This window comes from Musa acuminata, chromosome BXJ2-8 (genome assembly GCF_036884655.1).
Source record: "Musa acuminata AAA Group cultivar baxijiao chromosome BXJ2-8, Cavendish_Baxijiao_AAA, whole genome shotgun sequence".
Taxonomy (NCBI): Eukaryota; Viridiplantae; Streptophyta; class Magnoliopsida; order Zingiberales; family Musaceae; genus Musa; species Musa acuminata.
The window spans coordinates 49,787,180-49,804,032 of NC_088345.1; the positions used below are offsets into that span (position 1 = coordinate 49,787,180).

At 43.9% G+C, this 16,853-nt stretch overlaps 3 protein-coding genes across 8 annotated transcripts; 1 reads left to right on the forward strand and 2 right to left on the reverse strand.

Moving 5' to 3' along the window:
• Positions 1–654: 654 nt before the first annotated feature.
• On the forward strand, positions 655–8,897 carry LOC135580972 (probable acyl-[acyl-carrier-protein]--UDP-N-acetylglucosamine O-acyltransferase, mitochondrial). Of its 5 annotated transcripts, XR_010489590.1 has the most exons (12): positions 657–842; positions 952–1,034; positions 1,173–1,297; positions 1,909–2,017; positions 2,320–2,412; positions 2,480–2,596; positions 2,674–2,757; positions 4,118–4,222; positions 4,978–5,064; positions 5,145–5,295; positions 5,664–6,141; positions 8,441–8,897. XR_010489590.1 is itself a non-coding variant. In XM_065122572.1 (11 exons), the coding sequence occupies exons 1-10, from the start codon at positions 674–676 to the stop codon at positions 5,262–5,264; spliced, it is 1,092 nt and encodes a 363-aa protein (XP_064978644.1). In that variant the 5' UTR covers positions 657–673; the 3' UTR covers positions 5,265–5,311; positions 8,441–8,897. The 5 variants fall into 5 exon arrangements, 3 of the variants coding, with proteins under 3 accessions (XP_064978644.1, XP_064978643.1, XP_064978645.1); XR_010489591.1 differs by lacking the exons at positions 5,664–6,141; positions 8,441–8,897 and adding an exon at positions 4,807–4,863 and having other exon boundaries at positions 655–842; positions 5,145–5,195; XM_065122572.1 differs by lacking the exon at positions 5,664–6,141 and having other exon boundaries at positions 5,145–5,311.
• Positions 5,815–11,548, reverse strand: LOC135620004 (putative leucine-rich repeat receptor-like serine/threonine-protein kinase At2g19230). Its single transcript, XM_065122570.1, has 14 exons — positions 11,534–11,548; positions 10,972–11,307; positions 10,302–10,845; positions 9,738–10,228; positions 9,525–9,663; positions 9,359–9,430; positions 9,146–9,217; positions 8,992–9,072; positions 8,416–8,585; positions 8,061–8,290; positions 7,758–7,887; positions 7,368–7,433; positions 7,072–7,261; positions 5,815–6,256 (listed from the first exon to the last, which is right to left on the reverse strand). Exons 2-14 carry the CDS (start codon positions 11,132–11,134, stop codon positions 5,815–5,817), a joined length of 2,790 nt encoding a protein of 929 aa, XP_064978642.1. The 5' UTR covers positions 11,135–11,307; positions 11,534–11,548.
• Positions 11,549–13,994: 2,446 nt separating this feature from the next.
• LOC135620008 (protein IQ-DOMAIN 25-like) lies at positions 13,995–16,853 on the reverse strand. Of its 2 annotated transcripts, XM_065122577.1 has the most exons (4): positions 16,106–16,853; positions 15,096–15,507; positions 14,755–14,961; positions 13,995–14,648 (listed from the first exon to the last, which is right to left on the reverse strand). In XM_065122577.1, exons 2-4 carry the CDS (start codon positions 15,492–15,494, stop codon positions 14,130–14,132), a joined length of 1,125 nt encoding a protein of 374 aa, XP_064978649.1. In that variant the 5' UTR covers positions 15,495–15,507; positions 16,106–16,853; the 3' UTR covers positions 13,995–14,129. The 2 variants fall into 2 exon arrangements, with proteins under 2 accessions (XP_064978649.1, XP_064978650.1); XM_065122578.1 differs by having other exon boundaries at positions 15,096–16,853.

Consider the following 16,853-nt stretch of genomic DNA (forward strand, 5'->3'; position numbering starts at 1 on the left):
TCGATAGGAAACATCACAAAGGTCGACGTTTCGAAAAGCACCGCGCTGAACCAAACCAAATGCGATTGGGACTAACCGGATTGAACAAGGTGGGGTAAAGTTCTTGTGGGAAGCTTCGCTACTGCCGAGGAGGTCGAAGGGGTTCGCGGTGGCCATCTCCGCGAAGGGCCGCCTCAATCTCCGGCCACAGAGCGGCTGCAGCGAAGCCTATAACCGGAACAGGGGCCAGACGCCCCTCGGGAGATCCTAAATGAATCAGGGGCCAGACGCCCCTCGGGAGAGCAGAAAGCTAGGGTTTGGCCGGCGCCGCGGGTGTGGGTGTTCATGTCTAAAGTATTCTTTCAGGATAAGAAATGACATTATTAGTCACAAAACGAATGTTTATTTACAGCCTAAAGTATGCAGTGTTGGGTGTTCATGTCCTCTGAGTTGATGCTTATCGTGCCCTTCGGATGGGGAATACCAACGTGGCCCAAATCTGAGCCTTGACAGTAAGATCGTGCGAAGGAGATTGTTCTGTGATGGCCGAAATATATCCCACAATAATCTCATTATTATTAGATTCATAAAAGAAAACGATCATATTATAAATGTAATAATAATTGTGATGGAGGAGTCCTAGAAATGATAATTAATATTCTTCATGAAATCTAATATGGCCTGTGGATCCATAATGGTCGATTTATTGTCGGGAAACAAGCCCTCGTTGGATCTCGGTCTTCCTATGTTGACTCCGCGACCCATGGTTGGCTTCAGATCTCTCCGCGCCCTTTTCGACTCCGCCGGCCTCCGCCGGCCTCTCTCCCCCCGGCAACATTTCTCGGCCCGCCGACTCCACCGAGGTCTTCAACTCTATCCTCTCCGCCGACAAATAAGACCATACTCGCTCTCTCTTTCCTTCCTCTCTTTGTGTATGTGGTTAAGCTCGTGTTTCTCTTGTTCTTGGTCCAGAGTCGTCGATGGATCGGAGAACGCAGGAGTCCGGTTTCATTCACCCGACCGCTATCATTCATCCGGATGCGGTCATTGGACAGGTCTCCTCTCGTCGACCTTCCTTTCACTTGCTGTTCTGCTGTTACCTGAAGTCTGTATGCATGCTTGGCATGGCTTGCTTTGGAATCATTACGAACAATGTGTGTATTATGAAGCTATTAGTTTCTTGATGTCCACAGGGTGTGTCGATTGGTCCTTTCTGTACCGTTGACTTCGCCGTCAAGATTGGTAATGCATGCCAATTGCAAGCAGGGAGTCATATCATGGGGGAGACCGAGATAGGGGATTCTTGCATCATTCAAACGTGAGTTCCAGGTTGTTGTTTGATTGATTTCCAGTAGATTAGGCACTGAGATAGCAAATAGCGGCAATCATATTGGAATCCTTAATGAAGCAACTGAAACTTAAATTGCAAATTCTGCTGATCCAAGTAACTAGCGACTGTGGAAATCAAGATGGATAGTTCATGTGAAAGCTATGCACGACTAAATCTCAGTGTGAAGGATTCAGTTTTGGAATGGTCTAATTCCAACACGTAGCATGAAAAATTACTTTGAAGTATAGCAATAGTCTCCGGAGTATCAGTATTGGTAAAGTATAACATACATCAGAAACAATAGCTGTAAAAAAGGGCTTAGAAGTGGCTGCTCCAACTGTTGGATTGCAGTGTCATGCAAAGTTTTTTATTTGTTCTTCAGTTTTCATGGTGTATTAAAGAAAAGATTAACTTTTGGTTGGATCAGGGGCAATCATATGGATTTGTGTATAGTCATTACCCTAGCACTACAGAACAACTGTCTGAACTTTTTAAGCATAGCCACTTGGAAACACTGGATGATAGTTTTGTTCTCAAGATTTTGTGTTCATCAGCAACAAAATCATTGTTGATGTAATGGTAAACAAATCCGCAGGCAGTGGTGCTATTGTTGGAGCAGATCTAGCAGGTCGAACAATCATTGGAAGTCATAATGTTATCGGACATCATGCGGTAGTTGGTGCAAAGTGCCAAGACTTGAAATATAAGGTTAGTTGTAGGATTATCATGCATTCTATGGAGCATGCAAATGCTATTTTGCTTTGTACAGTGCCTACCTTCTTCTTCTTAAGTTGCAGGTTAAGATAATTTTGGTTAGTCTATGATGCTTTTTAGGTATATATGTGGACATTAAGCTTCAGATCTTCACACCCCTGAAAAGAGCATATATATTGTTCTATTATAATTTTTCAAGGTTAAATCTGCAGTTTAGCAATTTTTCTTGGATGCTTTCAGAAACCACGAATTTATATTTTAAACCAGGCATCTAATATGTTCCCTATTTCATTTAGCAAGGGGATGAATGTTTCCTGCATGTTGGTGATCAGAATGACATCAGAGAGTATTGTTCCATTCATCGTTCATCTAAATCTAGTGACAGAACGGTATATCAATTTCTTCCTTTTCTCCTCTTTCGTTAAAAATTATTACTGATCAGTACTTAATTCTTAGGTTATTGGTGATAACAACTTAATCATGGGAGCATGTCATATTGCTCATGACTGCAAAGTTGGTAACAAGAACATATTTGCTAATAACACTCTCCTTGCAGGCCATGTTGTGGTAGAAGTGAGTCATTTTTCTATTGTTATTTAAGAAGTTGGTTGAAGAGTATCTTGTTGATGTCAGAAGCATTTCCACTGCAGGATTATGCTCATACTGCAGGGGCTATTACTGTTCACCAATTTTGTCACATTGGATCACACTCTTTCATTGGTGGGGGGTCTGTGGTAAGTTATTTTATTGTCTTATTTCACTCTTCGAACAATTTGAATAATTTGTTTTTTATTTTAATCAAGAATTATCAATTCATGAATCGTATATGTTTCTTTTTCTAATTTATGATTTGTGTTATTAAATAACCACGTATGTGGAACAATTAGCCAGTGATGATTAACAGCATATTGATCTACAAATTTATTGATGCTATGGACAACTAATGTGCTTTAACTCAATTTATAAGAAGTCTTTTAGCCATAGTATGTCTATAACTCCTAACTTGCTCATATCATTCCAATATTGTTATCCAAGATGTCATTTAGATTGTTCCTAATTTTCTGTTGGCATTGCGAGTCACCTTGCAAATCTTTGCCGTCAGCCAACTCTAGGCAGTTTTGTAGCTTCAAAAGAGAAAAAGAAGCGAGTAGGAGCAAGGATGGAAAGTTCTGAGATCGAGGAATGCAGAAAGAAAACTATAATATGATTGTGAAAGTTTATTGTTCACTGCAACGATACACTTGCCATCTGCACACATTGTTGTAATGTTTTTCATCTGTTACTGCACAAGATAGAAGAAAAGTATATAGGGAAATGAAAAGGGGAAAATTTCGAGTAGCTCATAAACTCTCAAGGAAATACAGAAGCCAATGTGGTGAAAGGAGATGACATGATTTTGGATTAATCCCAAACTTCTTGGAAACTCCCTAAAGATAAAGTTTTATTTGTCTTTCATTGCCAAACATTTCCTGTGCATGGTGATCAAAGAATCATCTAGGCCACATTATAGAAACCATTTTTTTTAACTGTAGGTAAATAAGTTCTTGATCTTTTTGGCATGGCATATATAGTATTTGTCTACTAAATTAATATTTTTTGTATGATATGAATAGAAATATATATATAATAACCCTTTTTAATTAACTTTGTTGTTGTTTTTCATTATCATCATCTTGCTTTCCTTCTTTAAAGTTAGATATATAATGGAATAGGAAAGTAAACCAGTCTTTTAGCATATAATACTTATATTGTCTGAAATATTATTGTATATATTTGTATGTTTGGTATATTGGACCATGAAAATGGGATAAAATTGGACCATGCTTTAATAATCAGTACTTTTGGCTAAAAAAAGGGATTAGTTCCCTCCAAGGTATGAAACGTGTGTCGAATGCTGGAAGGCCTTTGAGTACAGGTGACAGGTCAATATACATGACCAAAGGGATGAAACTTATATTGCTGTTGCATATGCATTATTCCTTCAATTATTTGTTTGAATGCCAGTTTCCTTGTGCTTTTAAATTATGCACACTGCTACTGTGATGTTCACATTTGCATTAATTGTTTCATCTTCTTTCAATTTCACTTATGCAGGTTACACAGGATGTACCAAAATTCATGTTGGTTTCCGGCGATAGAGCAGAGCTTCATGGTTTAAACTTAGAGGGCCTTCGGCGGCATGGATTCTCAAATACCGAGGTAGTATTATGTAAAAATACGACCTTTCTGAGTTAGATTCCTTATTTTATCTTGTGAAGCAATATTTCATCTTGAGATATTACTTCTTTAGTAAAAGATGTAAAAGAACTAAAAAGCAGTTTCATATTCCTATTTTCCTTGTCTGCTTTGCTCGAATCCATATGTTGCATTTAGCATACGTTGGCCTTGTATGAACCCACGGGTCCATCAGAAAACCAAGGTCGCCTGCAAGTCCTGACTTTGAGCAGGACTTATTTAAGTGAGAGCTCAGGTTTTGATGCATAAATGCCATCCTTGTAAAACATTTGGTAATTTTTTGCTTCTCAAATGTCATTCCAGATATGAGATAGTTGTCAAATGAGATGGCTAATCTGTCAAGAAGTTTGCTAACTATCAGCTATGTTGTCAGCTGACTCAAATGACATTCGTAACTGTCAGCTAGGAACCCTTAGGCTGACCCCAAATAGTTAGAAATCACAGCAATTTCTTGCAGTTATAGATGTCGTTGTATGTTGTGCCAAGAGAAGAACCTTGCCTGTTAATACCAATTGTTATTAGCTAATTCTGATTTGTATTTTTTCTAGCTCTATATTTTCAATGAAGACAAACTTTAAGCAACACCATGATAAGCAATATCCATGGTGAGATTTAATTGAAGTGCTAAACTGCACTGTCTACTCTGCTGTTGTGACTTTATTTGTACGAACTTGATTGAGTGTTAATTCACTTGTGGTTTTCTCTTCAATTTTTGCAAGATTCGAGGTCTGAGGAGAGCTTACCAAAAGATATTTATGCCCAATGAATCAAACTCTGGGGGCTTGGATGACAGGCTCGCAGAAGTGGTACGGAAGACTTGTGTTTATGTCATTATCTTCATGTTCTGTTTATGCCATGAACTAACAAATATCATTTGACCTGACAGGAGCAAGACAAAGAAGTAGCTCACTTTTCTGCTGTGTCTTTTATGGTGCAATCCATACGTGAATCATTTCAGCAAAATCGTCGTGGAATATGCAAGTTCAGGAATTGGAGTGCCTCCTGAAGAATCGTGGCAGTGAGCTGTTTTTCTTTTGGTATGTCTTTCTGAATGTAAGTCTATATGGCTGATACACATGAAGACTTGTTTATCTGACTTTGCTTGATAATTACAATCCAACTTTATCTGGTAGCCTTAATTCTATGCCTTTTGATATTTTCACATTTTTAATATTTAGTTTGTTAGTACTTTATTTATAGCCTTTGAATTATTAAGGGGAATTACTAAGGGAAATTTTTGGATGAATATTAAGGGGAGGGATATATGTGGAGGATTGAGGGGATAGATATATTATATTAAAATGTGTAGGAACTAATACACCATGAGGAAACCCTTTATTGAAGGCAAACTTGCATATTATTCTGGTTGACCGGGTAAATTGTGTGATTATTTATGCTGTACCAGAAATCCAGTCATTCTCTCAAGGTTCACACAATTCCAAACCGGCCTAAGATTTCACCAGTGCCGATCATTTGGAAGGCCTTCCTGCTATAGAAGAAGCAAACTCTGATAAAGACCAAGATGAACAAAGACAACAGACATGGTATCATCAATGTCATCTTGCTGAAGGTCCATCACTGTCTGTTTCTTGTAGTCGGAGTGTACCAACCTTACTAATCCCACTGGATTCCGTGTACAAGATGTCGCTGCTCGTGTTCTGGTACTGGTTCTCCTCACCAGCATCGCACAGTGCCAAACTCTCCTTGAGCTGCAGGACCACCTCTGTCATCGTCGGCCTCCTGACGGAGGAATGTGCGACGCACTCCAGTGCGATGTTGGCGACCTTCCAAGAAGAGTTGAGGCAGTACTCCTGCTGCAGTCTCGCATCCACGACCTCCTCAATGTTGCCTTTCGCAAGCTTCCGGCGAACCCATTCAACCAGGTGACTGCTCTCTGGATCGCTTAGCACAGGAGGTTGACCTGTGATGAGTTCCAAGAGAACCACCCCGAAGCTGTACACATCACTCTTCTGGCTGAGTTGGTTCTTTATGTAGTACCTAAAGTGGCATAGAAGCATGTTCCATATTAGCTCTATAACAAAATAAACCTGTTGAAGGAAACAAGAGAGGGTATAGTTTGATGATCACAAGTGAAAGACCAGATAGGTGCTTAGGTTTGTCTAGTTCTTAGCAGTGCAAAACTTTCCAAAACACTTGATGCTCTTGGCTGCACTACTTCAGTGAAGATTTTCCAGCCTACCACTTCATCATCTGTATTGTTCTCAAAGTCACCACTTCCCTGAATCACTGTGAAAAATATCTTATCTAAAGATACATAGAGATAAAGTGGAGCTTTGGTGCCTGGAGCCTCATTTAGTTTATCACATCATACAACAAAAGTAGTGGTAGCTGCAAAGCTGGTAGTATCCCACTTAAGATAATCATAGAAGTGTCATTATTTACTTGCACACCCTAGCAGTAGAGGGCAATAAATTCCATTTGTTTGATAGTGTAATCATCTTTAAGGCTGTTTCTGTTTTATGGAATTCATTTTTCTTGTGCTGTTGTCTCACTTCTTTGTATGTCTGCTGTATCATACTTCCTCTCTTTTATTTAGTATCTGCAAAATTTCTCTTCTTCCATCGTCCCTTTCTCCCTATGCTTGTTTCTTTCACTTCCTCACTAATGAAGCAGATGAGCTGAAGCCACAATCTTCCCTTACTATAAGAAACTCAGTAAAGTAGGGAGATGGCACAAGACATTCTATAACTTCATATGAATGGTTGGGTAGTTAGTTCTTATTGTTTGTGCTCCATTTTTTATCTTTGGTTAAGCATAAGAAGAAGAGTAAAGGAGCATAAGTTATGACATACTCTGGATCAAGGTATCCCAGGGTGCCAACAACCTTTGTGGAAATATGAGTGTGGTCATCACTTAGGAAAGCCTTGGACAGCCCAAAATCTGATATCTTGGCTTCTAGCCTCTCATTCAAGAGGATGTTTGCACTCTTTACATCTCTATGAATCAGTGGAGGTTTGCACCCGGTGTGCAGATACTCAAGCCCTGCATCACATGAAAAATTCATGAGTGTGTGATGAAGGCAAACGAAAGCAGCCTTAAGGAGTGACTCAGTAACTCGAGAATGGATCATTAGGTATTATTGCCAAACCTAGTGCGGCTTCAAGAGCAATCTGGAGACGCTGTCTCCAACTCAAAAGCATAGCACTGCAAGTACCTGTTGGAATTCATGGTAATAACCTGTCAGTAGCTTGGACCAAACAATCATAGGAAACATGCATCTATGAAGTATTTCTTGTTCAGGAGTCACTATAAAAATTACTACAGCAAGATCGTATCTGCTGTAGGAAATACTTCATTTGAGAATACAGAAGAAAGCCTGGCAAAATTTATGCTTTGCAAGGGTCACATAAGAGAGTGCAATTTTATTCATACTGATCAATATGGGTAGATAAGAATAAAATTTCTTCTTTCTAAAGAGAAACAGTAGCAGCTAGTTCTAGAAAAATATTAGATAGCAGCAAAGTACATGAATAGAAACCTCTAAGATGATCTTTCAGGGTTCCCTGTGACATATACTCGTAGACAAGAGCTAGATGATCTCCTCCATCCTTGCAATAGCCAACCATAGAAACTAGATTCTTGTGATGCACCCTTGTCAAGTGCTGAACCTGCAATCAATCAAATCATAGAACACCGACCATAAAGAAGATAACTGAACTGACCTCCGAAGGTAGAGGAATATCAATTCTAATTATGATGTTCTCTGATTTCTGAAAAATCAAGGATATAACCTATAAAAGCGTTCAAGTAGAAAAGAACTTTGAGTCGATGTGAACATTACCTCAGCGAGGAACTCTTTCGTCCCTTGTGATGATGTTTGAGATAGCATTTTCACAGCAACTTCAGTCCCATCTTCCAAACGGCCATAATAAACCGTTCCAAATCCTCCTTTTCCAAGGGTTCTCTCAAAGTTGTTAGTGATCTTCTGCAGCTGAATGTATGTGAATTTTCGATTCTCTAGTTGTAATGTGCCTTCATTCTGCAGCTTCTCAGTGGTACCTCTTTTTGATGCTTCAATGTATGTCATGGTATCATCACATGGAATTCACAAATATTTAGTGCTTGATTAATAAACCTGAGCCGAAATTGAGCAGTGAATCTTACATGAACTATGTTTGTGTTCCAATAAGACTAACCTTGCTGCTTTCTCACTATGCACAGGATGACTACCACCAAGAGGGGTATGATGACAGGAACTATGCAAGAAATAATGATCGTAAGTACTGCAATCTTTCTCTTCCGGCTTGACTTCGGCTTTGCCTTGCATGAAGTGGTATCGATACAAATATTTGGGTTGCCTTCGATTCTAGCATCACAAGGATTTAAATCTCTTAGAAAACGAGGTGATGGATCTCATGCACTTCCTCGATGTCAAAAAAGAAAGGAGAGGAAACAATTTCAGACAGGAAATAGTTTGATAAACATTCCAGCTTTGCCTCAAATTATGGATATTCTTTCTTAGGGATTTAAACCGCATAGTTTGAGACTTGTGTTGTTACTTTCTGTTGTTCATTGCAAAACTTTCCCAAAAACTAGTTGAAACTTTACACTAATCCTTCTTTTATGGACTTTGTTAACATGCTTAAAGTGGAAAACCAGGAATCAATTTTCCATTCAACTGCATTTTCTTCTGTATCCTGCATCTGTTGACAGTCAAAACTGAAGTACATGTATAACTGATATGACTCTCAGTTGTCAAGATCAGAATAAACCTTAAAGCAATCGACCCATTTTGCGATTTGGCAAGAAGAGCAGAAGGAACTGATCCTTCAAGTTGGTTGTTTGTCAAATCTCTGCAAGTAGCCAAATGATGTTGTGTCTTGGTCCTACTAGTTGTTTTGCAAATGAAACATAGAAAATACTTACAAGAGCTTGAGGGATGGCAGAAATGCTAGAGCATCAGGTATTGATCCTGTCAAATTGTTGTGAGATAAATCCCTGTAAAATTGTGTTATTAGTTTATCTGTGAAGATGATGAGTTCATGCTTAAAGACTCTGTTAGGTGGTGTCTATTCTATCTGCTTCAAACTAGCAGTAAAACCAGTAAGATTTCATTAGCTTGAAATCTGTGGCACTTACAAGATACGAAGTGCACTGAGGTTGGCAAAAGAAGTGATCATTTCACCAGTCAATCCACTGTATGATAGATTGCTGCAAAGATTCATAAGATGCAACCCAATGATACTTCCAGTAGTTGTAGCGTCTCTGCATGCAATTAGTTCTTAGTTGTGCTGTAGAAACTTACACTGCAGTGATCCTTGGAATACCAGATGAACTGAAAGTACAGTTCAATCCATCCCATGTATAAGCTTTAGGAGCACATGGATCGCCCGCCCAGTTCCTCTTCACCTGATACAACTCCTTGATCGCCATCATGGCACCGACTGAGATTGCCATTGTGTCACGGAAACTATGACAATGAACAGAGATCAACAGGGAGAAGGAAGACCGTCGTTACCATCTCTGCTATCTGATGCCATGTTAGTGTTTCGCATTGCCGATAAGACTTCCAGGGCATTGAGGATGGGTGGCAGCTTGGAATCGCTCGCTTCAACGAGAGAGATGTTGTACTGACCATTTCCACCTGCAGGATCGGTGTTGTACAGAGTGTGAGAACGGAGATACTCCGGAGCGAGAGGTTGGGCATCATTCAACGGGGCTCCGTTGAGGTAGACAAAGAACCGCCGCGTCGTAGCATTCTGCAATGGCGGTGGCTGCAGCTCGGAGAAGTACATGACGGCATAGAGTTCATCGACGTCTCCCGGGTCTGTTGTGAGACTGATTTCGAGCTTGGTGGAGTCGGCAGGGTAGACTGCAGTCTGCATGATGGCGGAAGGCACCTGGAAATGATCATCTGCAGGATTCTGGACGGTGGACGTGGTGCTCATGTTCTTCCACTCAGGTTCGTTGAAGGGGAACCAGTAGCGATCGTAACGATCCAAAGGAAACCTGCAAGTGACGGAAATCGAAAAACGTCGTCGGCTGCTACCAAATCTACCAAACCTGCACCCATCGTGCTCACCTGATGTCGGCGCTACTCGCCATGTTGAGCCGTTTCAAGAGGACCAGACTACGAGCGGCGCCGACCATCGGGTACAGAAAGGTCCCCATCGGCCTCAAGTCCAACCCCGATATGAACGGAGTTCCGAGGCCCGTGTTCACCAGACACACCGACATCGGACCCGCCGCGGCCTCGGCCACGGCCTCGGTGAAGAAGTAAGCCGTTGGGTTGGTGATATTGATCGTCTTCCACAGGTTGACGCCGAGGTAGAGGTCGAACTGCACCGGCTTGTCCTTGAGGTCGTAGTTCCCGTACAAGAAGGTTGCTCGGACAAGATACTTGAGCCCCGGCGTCGTGGACTCGAACGTGTAGCAGTTGCGAGCTCCCACCGGGAAGCTTCGCACAGTCTCGTACCGTCGAGCGAGAGTGCTCGGCACGTACGCCGACCACACCTTGTAGTTTATGCCGGCGTCGACGAATTGGTCGTCGGAGACGTAGGTTATGCCCGTGACTGCGTCGACATAGGAAGTGTTCTCCGGGATCCCGCAGTCTATGTAGATGAAACCTGCACAGCTAAATCGACTCAACGGAAGAAGAAGATCACATGCCATTCACTACCAACCCCTAATCTAACTTATAATCTTCCCCTTGGAAGAGAACTTTGATCCCATTCCCATCAAGAATAACTCACCCAAGCTTCCTGTGGACTGTCCTTCGACACCGGCAGCAGCTAAAGCCAAGTGTAGCAGCAGAGCTAATCTCCATATCTTGGGAGAGCTGAAACATCTCATTCCTGCGGCCATTTCCCCCTCTCTTCCCCAACGAAAGAGGCTGGTCGAGAGTCGATATAACATCAACCCGACTCAGATCCCTGCTCCTTACGGGTCAAATAGAGATCGTACATGGATCGTCCTCCTTTTCTATCTGCTAGTGCTGCTTCTCATCTTTGTTGCTGCGAATCTTGGACTTGTGTGTCCTAACCTGGGCACCCTCTCCACCATTATAGATTTGGACAGATTGGGGTCGCCTTACACGACAAGGAAGCAAACCTGTTTTTAGTGGCCGATATATATATATATATATATATATATATAAACAAAATTTAAATATTTGCAATGATACACTAAACTTTGGATGGATAAAATGTATATATATCAGCATAAAATGTTCGATTAAGATTAATGTTTCTTCAAAGAATTTATACGAATGATGGAAACTTGAAAGAAATTAAAACCAAGATGTGGATCGCACACAGGTCAAGAACATCATCCACCACAGGACATGATCGTGCGGACTACCCGGACGAAAATAATTCTTGTTTCTGCTCACTCGATTACCTGCCCGTGAATTCGGTGGGTAGGTGGCATGGCTCTTTCAACTGTGTCACTGAGGTTGAAGACTAAGGTCGCGATCACCGCTGAGGCTACACCATCTCGGACTGCGTACGATGTCAGGTTGACTTTGTCCTGTGACGATTGACGTTGACTAAGGAGACCCATCGTTCTTTGACTGGTCCCAGTGGTCGTACCACTCAATACCGCGTTGTCGGTGCCTTCGCATTCACACCTCTCTTTTCCATATAGAGTCACTAATACCGCGATTTTTCCACTCAGCAGTTTCTCGTAGCATCGACGTTTATGAAGACTGCAATAGTTGCTGTGGGGGCATCATGTCATCTACTCATTTGAGACGACGATCGATGAGAAACTACTGCGTTCCTTCACTTCATCATCGTACATGATGTTAAGTTACAAGGAAACACAATGTTCGTGGTTCAAAATCACTCGGGAGGAACACGGCAGCACACAGTCATTGACTCACATCAGAAGTCATGGTTGTGAGTGATGATCTCCAGCTGCAAGGTCTCGGTTAACTGTGTCACCACACAGTTAACCAGTGACAACGAAAAGAATTAACATTTGACAAGCACAAGTTATCTGCACATGATTGTGATTACTTCGGTCACTCGTATTCCTTCTGCGAACATAACATACGTCCACAGGGTACCTGTTCGCCACAAATCCTCACCTAAGCGTTTCAGAAGATCCCATGTTACGCCGATCACAAAAAGAGAAGAAAACAGAGGAATTCACAGCAGGAGACAGAGTGGTCCTCAAGATGGAAGTCAGCCGAAGACACTGAAGTGGCCTCGGCCAAATAGTACGAGGACGCAGTCGAGATGCTGATAGATCTCCATGGATTGACTTCAAGATGGAGATCGTAGTCATCTGTGTTTGACTGTCGTCGCAGTCGTTCCCATCGGCCATGTCGCAGTCGATGCCGATGAAGCCTGCAACACGAGAGTTAGCAGTGAACGATGGCATAAAGACAGATAAGGGCTTACCGTTGCCTTGGCCATGAACAGTAGTACTGTGTGGTAACCAGAAACCCAGAAGAAGAAAGCGCCATGACAGCATTATGATGGAGCTAACACATCCCACGGCCTTCGGCGCCGCCATCTTCTTCTCTTCATCCTCATAGGATGCACGCATGTCAACGCACTGCTAAAACGTGCTTCTCGACTCCCATGGCTTCCCTATAAACTCTCTCTTCATGAATCCTTCAACGTTACCCAGAGCTGCATGATGGTGCAATTAGGGGTCACCCCAAACGTGCAATCTAGACTGTTCATTATCACTGCCAACCACAAGCTTTGCATGTAGACTAAACCGAGTCAACGCCTGCGCCAAGAAGTGACCGCTGGAGAAAAGTCAACTGGTCTGCCTTACTGGTTCTCTGGAAGTCAAACCACATCACCAACCGTGTTGGAGAGCCCTAAATTGGATTAAATTAACAGGCGAGAACGCAGAATAAGAAGAATTAGTGTCTCATTTATGGCATTCCGTAAACTATGATTAATAGTAGTCGATCAATGGAGTAAGGCAATAATATTATTGGCACTCGCATGATGGTAGAGTTTCATATTGGAAAGACGTGAGAACACGTAATGGAACAAAATAATGAGAATAATCCTACGTTGACATTTCTAATATTCGAGATTATCCATGCATCGAATTAATTACTGTGGACATCATATAAGTGCATTTCTAGTTGGAGAAATTTAAATCTCTCCCTCAGTTCATATTTATCCATCTAAATATTATGTTATATAGGATATCTAATGATAAGGGTAAAAATGGCGATGTGACATGCCATCAGTCATGCTTGGACAACACACTGCCCGAGGAAGTCGACATTAATACCTAACTCAGGCTTGGTTCTTCACGCCACGCCAATCCCATGTCAGACGCTATCAGCCTGCCTCCTGCAAGCAGCCACATCAGGTAACATCAAACTTATCTATAAATACCTCAGAGTTCTAAACGAACAAGGGGAGGGGGACACAAGCATAACGCACCCGGAGGCATCTCTTCCTCCAAAACCCTCTCCACATCGCTAATTTGATCGTCGGAGGGGTCGGGCCGAGCTCCCGGCCCGACCTCTGTGCAGGTGCGAGACGGTGTCGTCCCTTCCCGGCGTTGCGGCGGAGCTTCCTCCCGACCCGAACCACCGTGCTCGGCCGCCGGAAGACCCCGAGGGACGCCGCCCGAGAACCCCGACATCCGGACCCCCAAACCGAGCCGCGACGGCCCGAGGCCACGGCTTAAACAGATGCCCCCCGCATCATCTAACATCCTCATTTTCATGATTAATGAGCTCTGTTTATGGACTCCCAATCGAGTGCGGACTGTCAGACTTTAAACTCTTAAGTACTAATCACTTGAAACGCGGAATGCATTATAATAAGTTCACCAAAGAGTAAAAGGTTGAAGAGTGCAACGCATTCATTCAAACCAGAGTAGGATAACTGCACATCACTCATAACTCTAAGCAGCTAACTCTGCCTCTTCACCACAGACTACCCGAGAAGTAATCCCTCGCCACCACCTTAGGAGACCTCTCCAGCCTCCCCACAGCCCACCTTCCACCTGCACCGGCCGCCACCTCAATTGCCGACGCCTTCTTCCTCGGGCTGGTCTTCTCCGGCCTCTGCTTCGGTGCGCTCTGCGCCCTCGCCTTCGCCACGAACGACGTCGTGCTTGCCATATAGTTTGGGAGGTCGGAGGGGCTCGGAGTTCCCGGGGTGAAGCGAGGAGTACTTTGTGTTGTCATGGAGTAGGGCGACTTGTCGGGGTTTCGGCAGACATGGTAGTCTTCGGAGCTCCGGCAGGTGGGGATGGAGAGGCGTCGCGGAACCTGGTATAGAAGCGGAGAGGAGATCGGCACCGCTGGTTCTTCAAGCGCATTGATGTTGGAAGGGGATGTTCTCCGGAATGACCTGGATTTGGTCTTCGGACTCCTGTCGAACCCATCGCTCTGTTTTGATCCCTTATGCTTGCAACTGGCGTCCCTGGCATTAAGCCTTTCCTGCACAAGAAGACGAAGAAGAAGAAGAAGAAGAGAATCTTGAATCAGTGCGGGTGGTTGTTGATGGAAGATGAAACGATAAGGCTTCCGAGGAGTCGAATCATACGAAGGATCTCCGACGGCAGAACTCTGCGTTGAATCGTCGGCCTTGCTGGGGCAGAACACGAGGTTCTCCCGGCCTGGCGACCGACTGGGCTCGCATCAGAGCTTGCAATCCGCGGAGGGTTGCGGCTGCTTGCTTCCTCACAAGTTGACCTCTGACAAGAGCCTGCAGCTTGACCAGAGCTTTGAGAGCTCGAAGAGCTTTCTTCGCCTGTTAAATGGCCAAGAAGATCCATAGTAACTAGTTAATGCAAAGCCAGAAAACCGAGAGATGCCATAGAAGTTGAACGGGAAGGACACGTAAAAATGGGATCTTTTCACGAAGTATGATGGATTCAGCCTCACCAAGTAGCACCTGAAGGCCGTCTGAATCTTAACAGCCGCCCGCCACTCGTGCCTGCCATGTGTGGTCGTTCTTCCTCTCCCTAGACTCTTCAGCCGCACCATCGCGACCTGAGCTGCCGTCACCGCCGCATTGGCTGCGGCCGCGGTGGCTACCGCCACGGCCATGGCACGCTTGCCATCCACCTCGCCGTCGTCGTAGAAGGACCTCAACCACGCCGTCTCCAGTGCCGACGCCGGACTACGAGCCACGCTCCCGTCAGAAGGCTGCCGTGGCTCCGCGAAGCTCCACCTCTTCTTGTCTCTCGTTGGGTAGCCATCGGAACCGGCATCCTCCTTTTGAACCTTGGCGTCCTTCTTCCTTCCCAGGAGGCTCCTCAGCCACCTCGTTGCCCGGCCCATTGGCGGGGGTCTCCTACAGGGACGGGAGGGGAAGCAGTGAATCAAAAGATGAGAAGCATCGAGGTGGTGAACAGCTAAAAAGTGTGAGAGGATAACAGAGGTATTTAAAGAGGATATAGAAGCGGGAGAAGGAAGGGAGTCATCAGCTCAGCGCAAGAATCAAAATAATTGAAGAAAGATGGCAGGCAAAAATGCGTGACTGTTCCACTTAGAACAGTAAAAGCCGTGTCACACTGTGAGCTTCTCGTGTCCCCCAATATTCTCCACTTACTCGGATAAATCATCAGCAGAAAAGACAGGACACGGAGAGAGAGAAGATGAACCCCCCTCCTCCTCCTCCTCCTCAAGCTTGTTAAGGTATTCTTTTCTCGTTCTTTCTCTCTCTCTTACCTCTGTCATCCTTTCTCACAGTAGCCTTTATCATTGACGACGCCCGGCTACAAAAACAACACTCTGTTCCGCTAGAAAACATGACGCAGTGCAAGGGCAGTATGAAACACACCTCAAAGACCGGAAAAAATCGGATCTTTCCCCTCTTCTTAGCAGGCAAAAGCTTCATAAAATGACAGAAATCAGAGACAGCAAGTAATAAAATCGAGCTCAATGCTTACAACAATGTCCTAGCTTTAGGCAGCCTAGCTACCGGACTAACTCTTCGTACGATCTCCTCCCCTCTCTCTCTCTCTCTTCTTTCTGGCGTTATCTCCTCGGGAAAGATACATACACAGCATATGACTTCTTCCACCCGCTTCCAATCTCGTGAGCTGCTCCTACTCGTAGAACCGAAGCCAAAAGGAGCTACGCACTGCTACGGCGGAGGCCGTAGAAGAAAGGAAAAGGAGAGATCCTGGGTTTGGTGAACCGCATCTTGCTCTGTTCGTCGTCACGGCCGTCTTCCCCGCAGGGGATCTCTCTGTGTCTCTTTCTGAGACCACAACAGGGTTCTCAGAGATAGATCTGCGCAAGGGGAGGACAGCAGTAATGGCCTCAAGGTGGGGTAGATTTTGACTCTTTGCAAGGTGAGGTAGGCCGCAAGTTCCCACCTCGCCTCTGCGGCAGCGACGACGTGATGATGTGCTCGCTGGCGGATTGAGATTTCAAGGAAACATTTTCTATTGCTACAAATGGATCGTGTAGCTTTGGACATCGCGATGACGAGGAAGTAACGTGGTGAGCACCAAAAAGAGCAGCGAGAAATCCAAGACTCGGGGTAGGACTTTAGCCTCTTGCGGGAGAATCTTAGCATAGACTTTGTCTCTTACGTCGCCTGTTCGTGCATAAAGAAACAGCAGTCTCTCAGCACAATGTATTAGATTAATGGCTGTGTACAGATGAAGACTTTATGATGTTGATCCAACA

Coding starts and splice junctions, on each gene's coding strand:
- LOC135620008 (XM_065122577.1), bottom strand. CDS start 15,494: ATGGGCCGGGCAACGAGGTGGCTGAGGAGCCTCCTGGGAAGGAAGAAG. Junction 14,962..15,095: donor CGGCCTTCAGGTGCTACTTG/GTGAGGCTGAAT, acceptor GCCATTTAACAG/GCGAAGAAAGCTCTTCGAGC. Junction 14,649..14,754: donor TCTGCCGTCGGAGATCCTTC/GTATGATTCGAC, acceptor CTTCTTGTGCAG/GAAAGGCTTAATGCCAGGGA.
- LOC135580972 (XM_065122572.1), top strand. CDS start 674: ATGGTCGATTTATTGTCGGGAAACAAGCCCTCGTTGGATCTCGGTCTT. Junction 843..951: donor GGCCCGCCGACTCCACCGAG/GTCTTCAACTCT, acceptor TTCTTGGTCCAG/AGTCGTCGATGGATCGGAGA. Junction 1,035..1,172: donor CGGATGCGGTCATTGGACAG/GTCTCCTCTCGT, acceptor TGATGTCCACAG/GGTGTGTCGATTGGTCCTTT.
- LOC135620004 (XM_065122570.1), bottom strand. CDS start 11,134: ATGTTATATCGACTCTCGACCAGCCTCTTTCGTTGGGGAAGAGAGGGG. Junction 7,434..7,757: donor CCTGAAAGATCATCTTAGAG/GTTTCTATTCAT, acceptor GAATTCCAACAG/GTACTTGCAGTGCTATGCTT. Junction 6,257..7,071: donor CTGGGATACCTTGATCCAGA/GTATGTCATAAC, acceptor ATGCCACTTTAG/GTACTACATAAAGAACCAAC.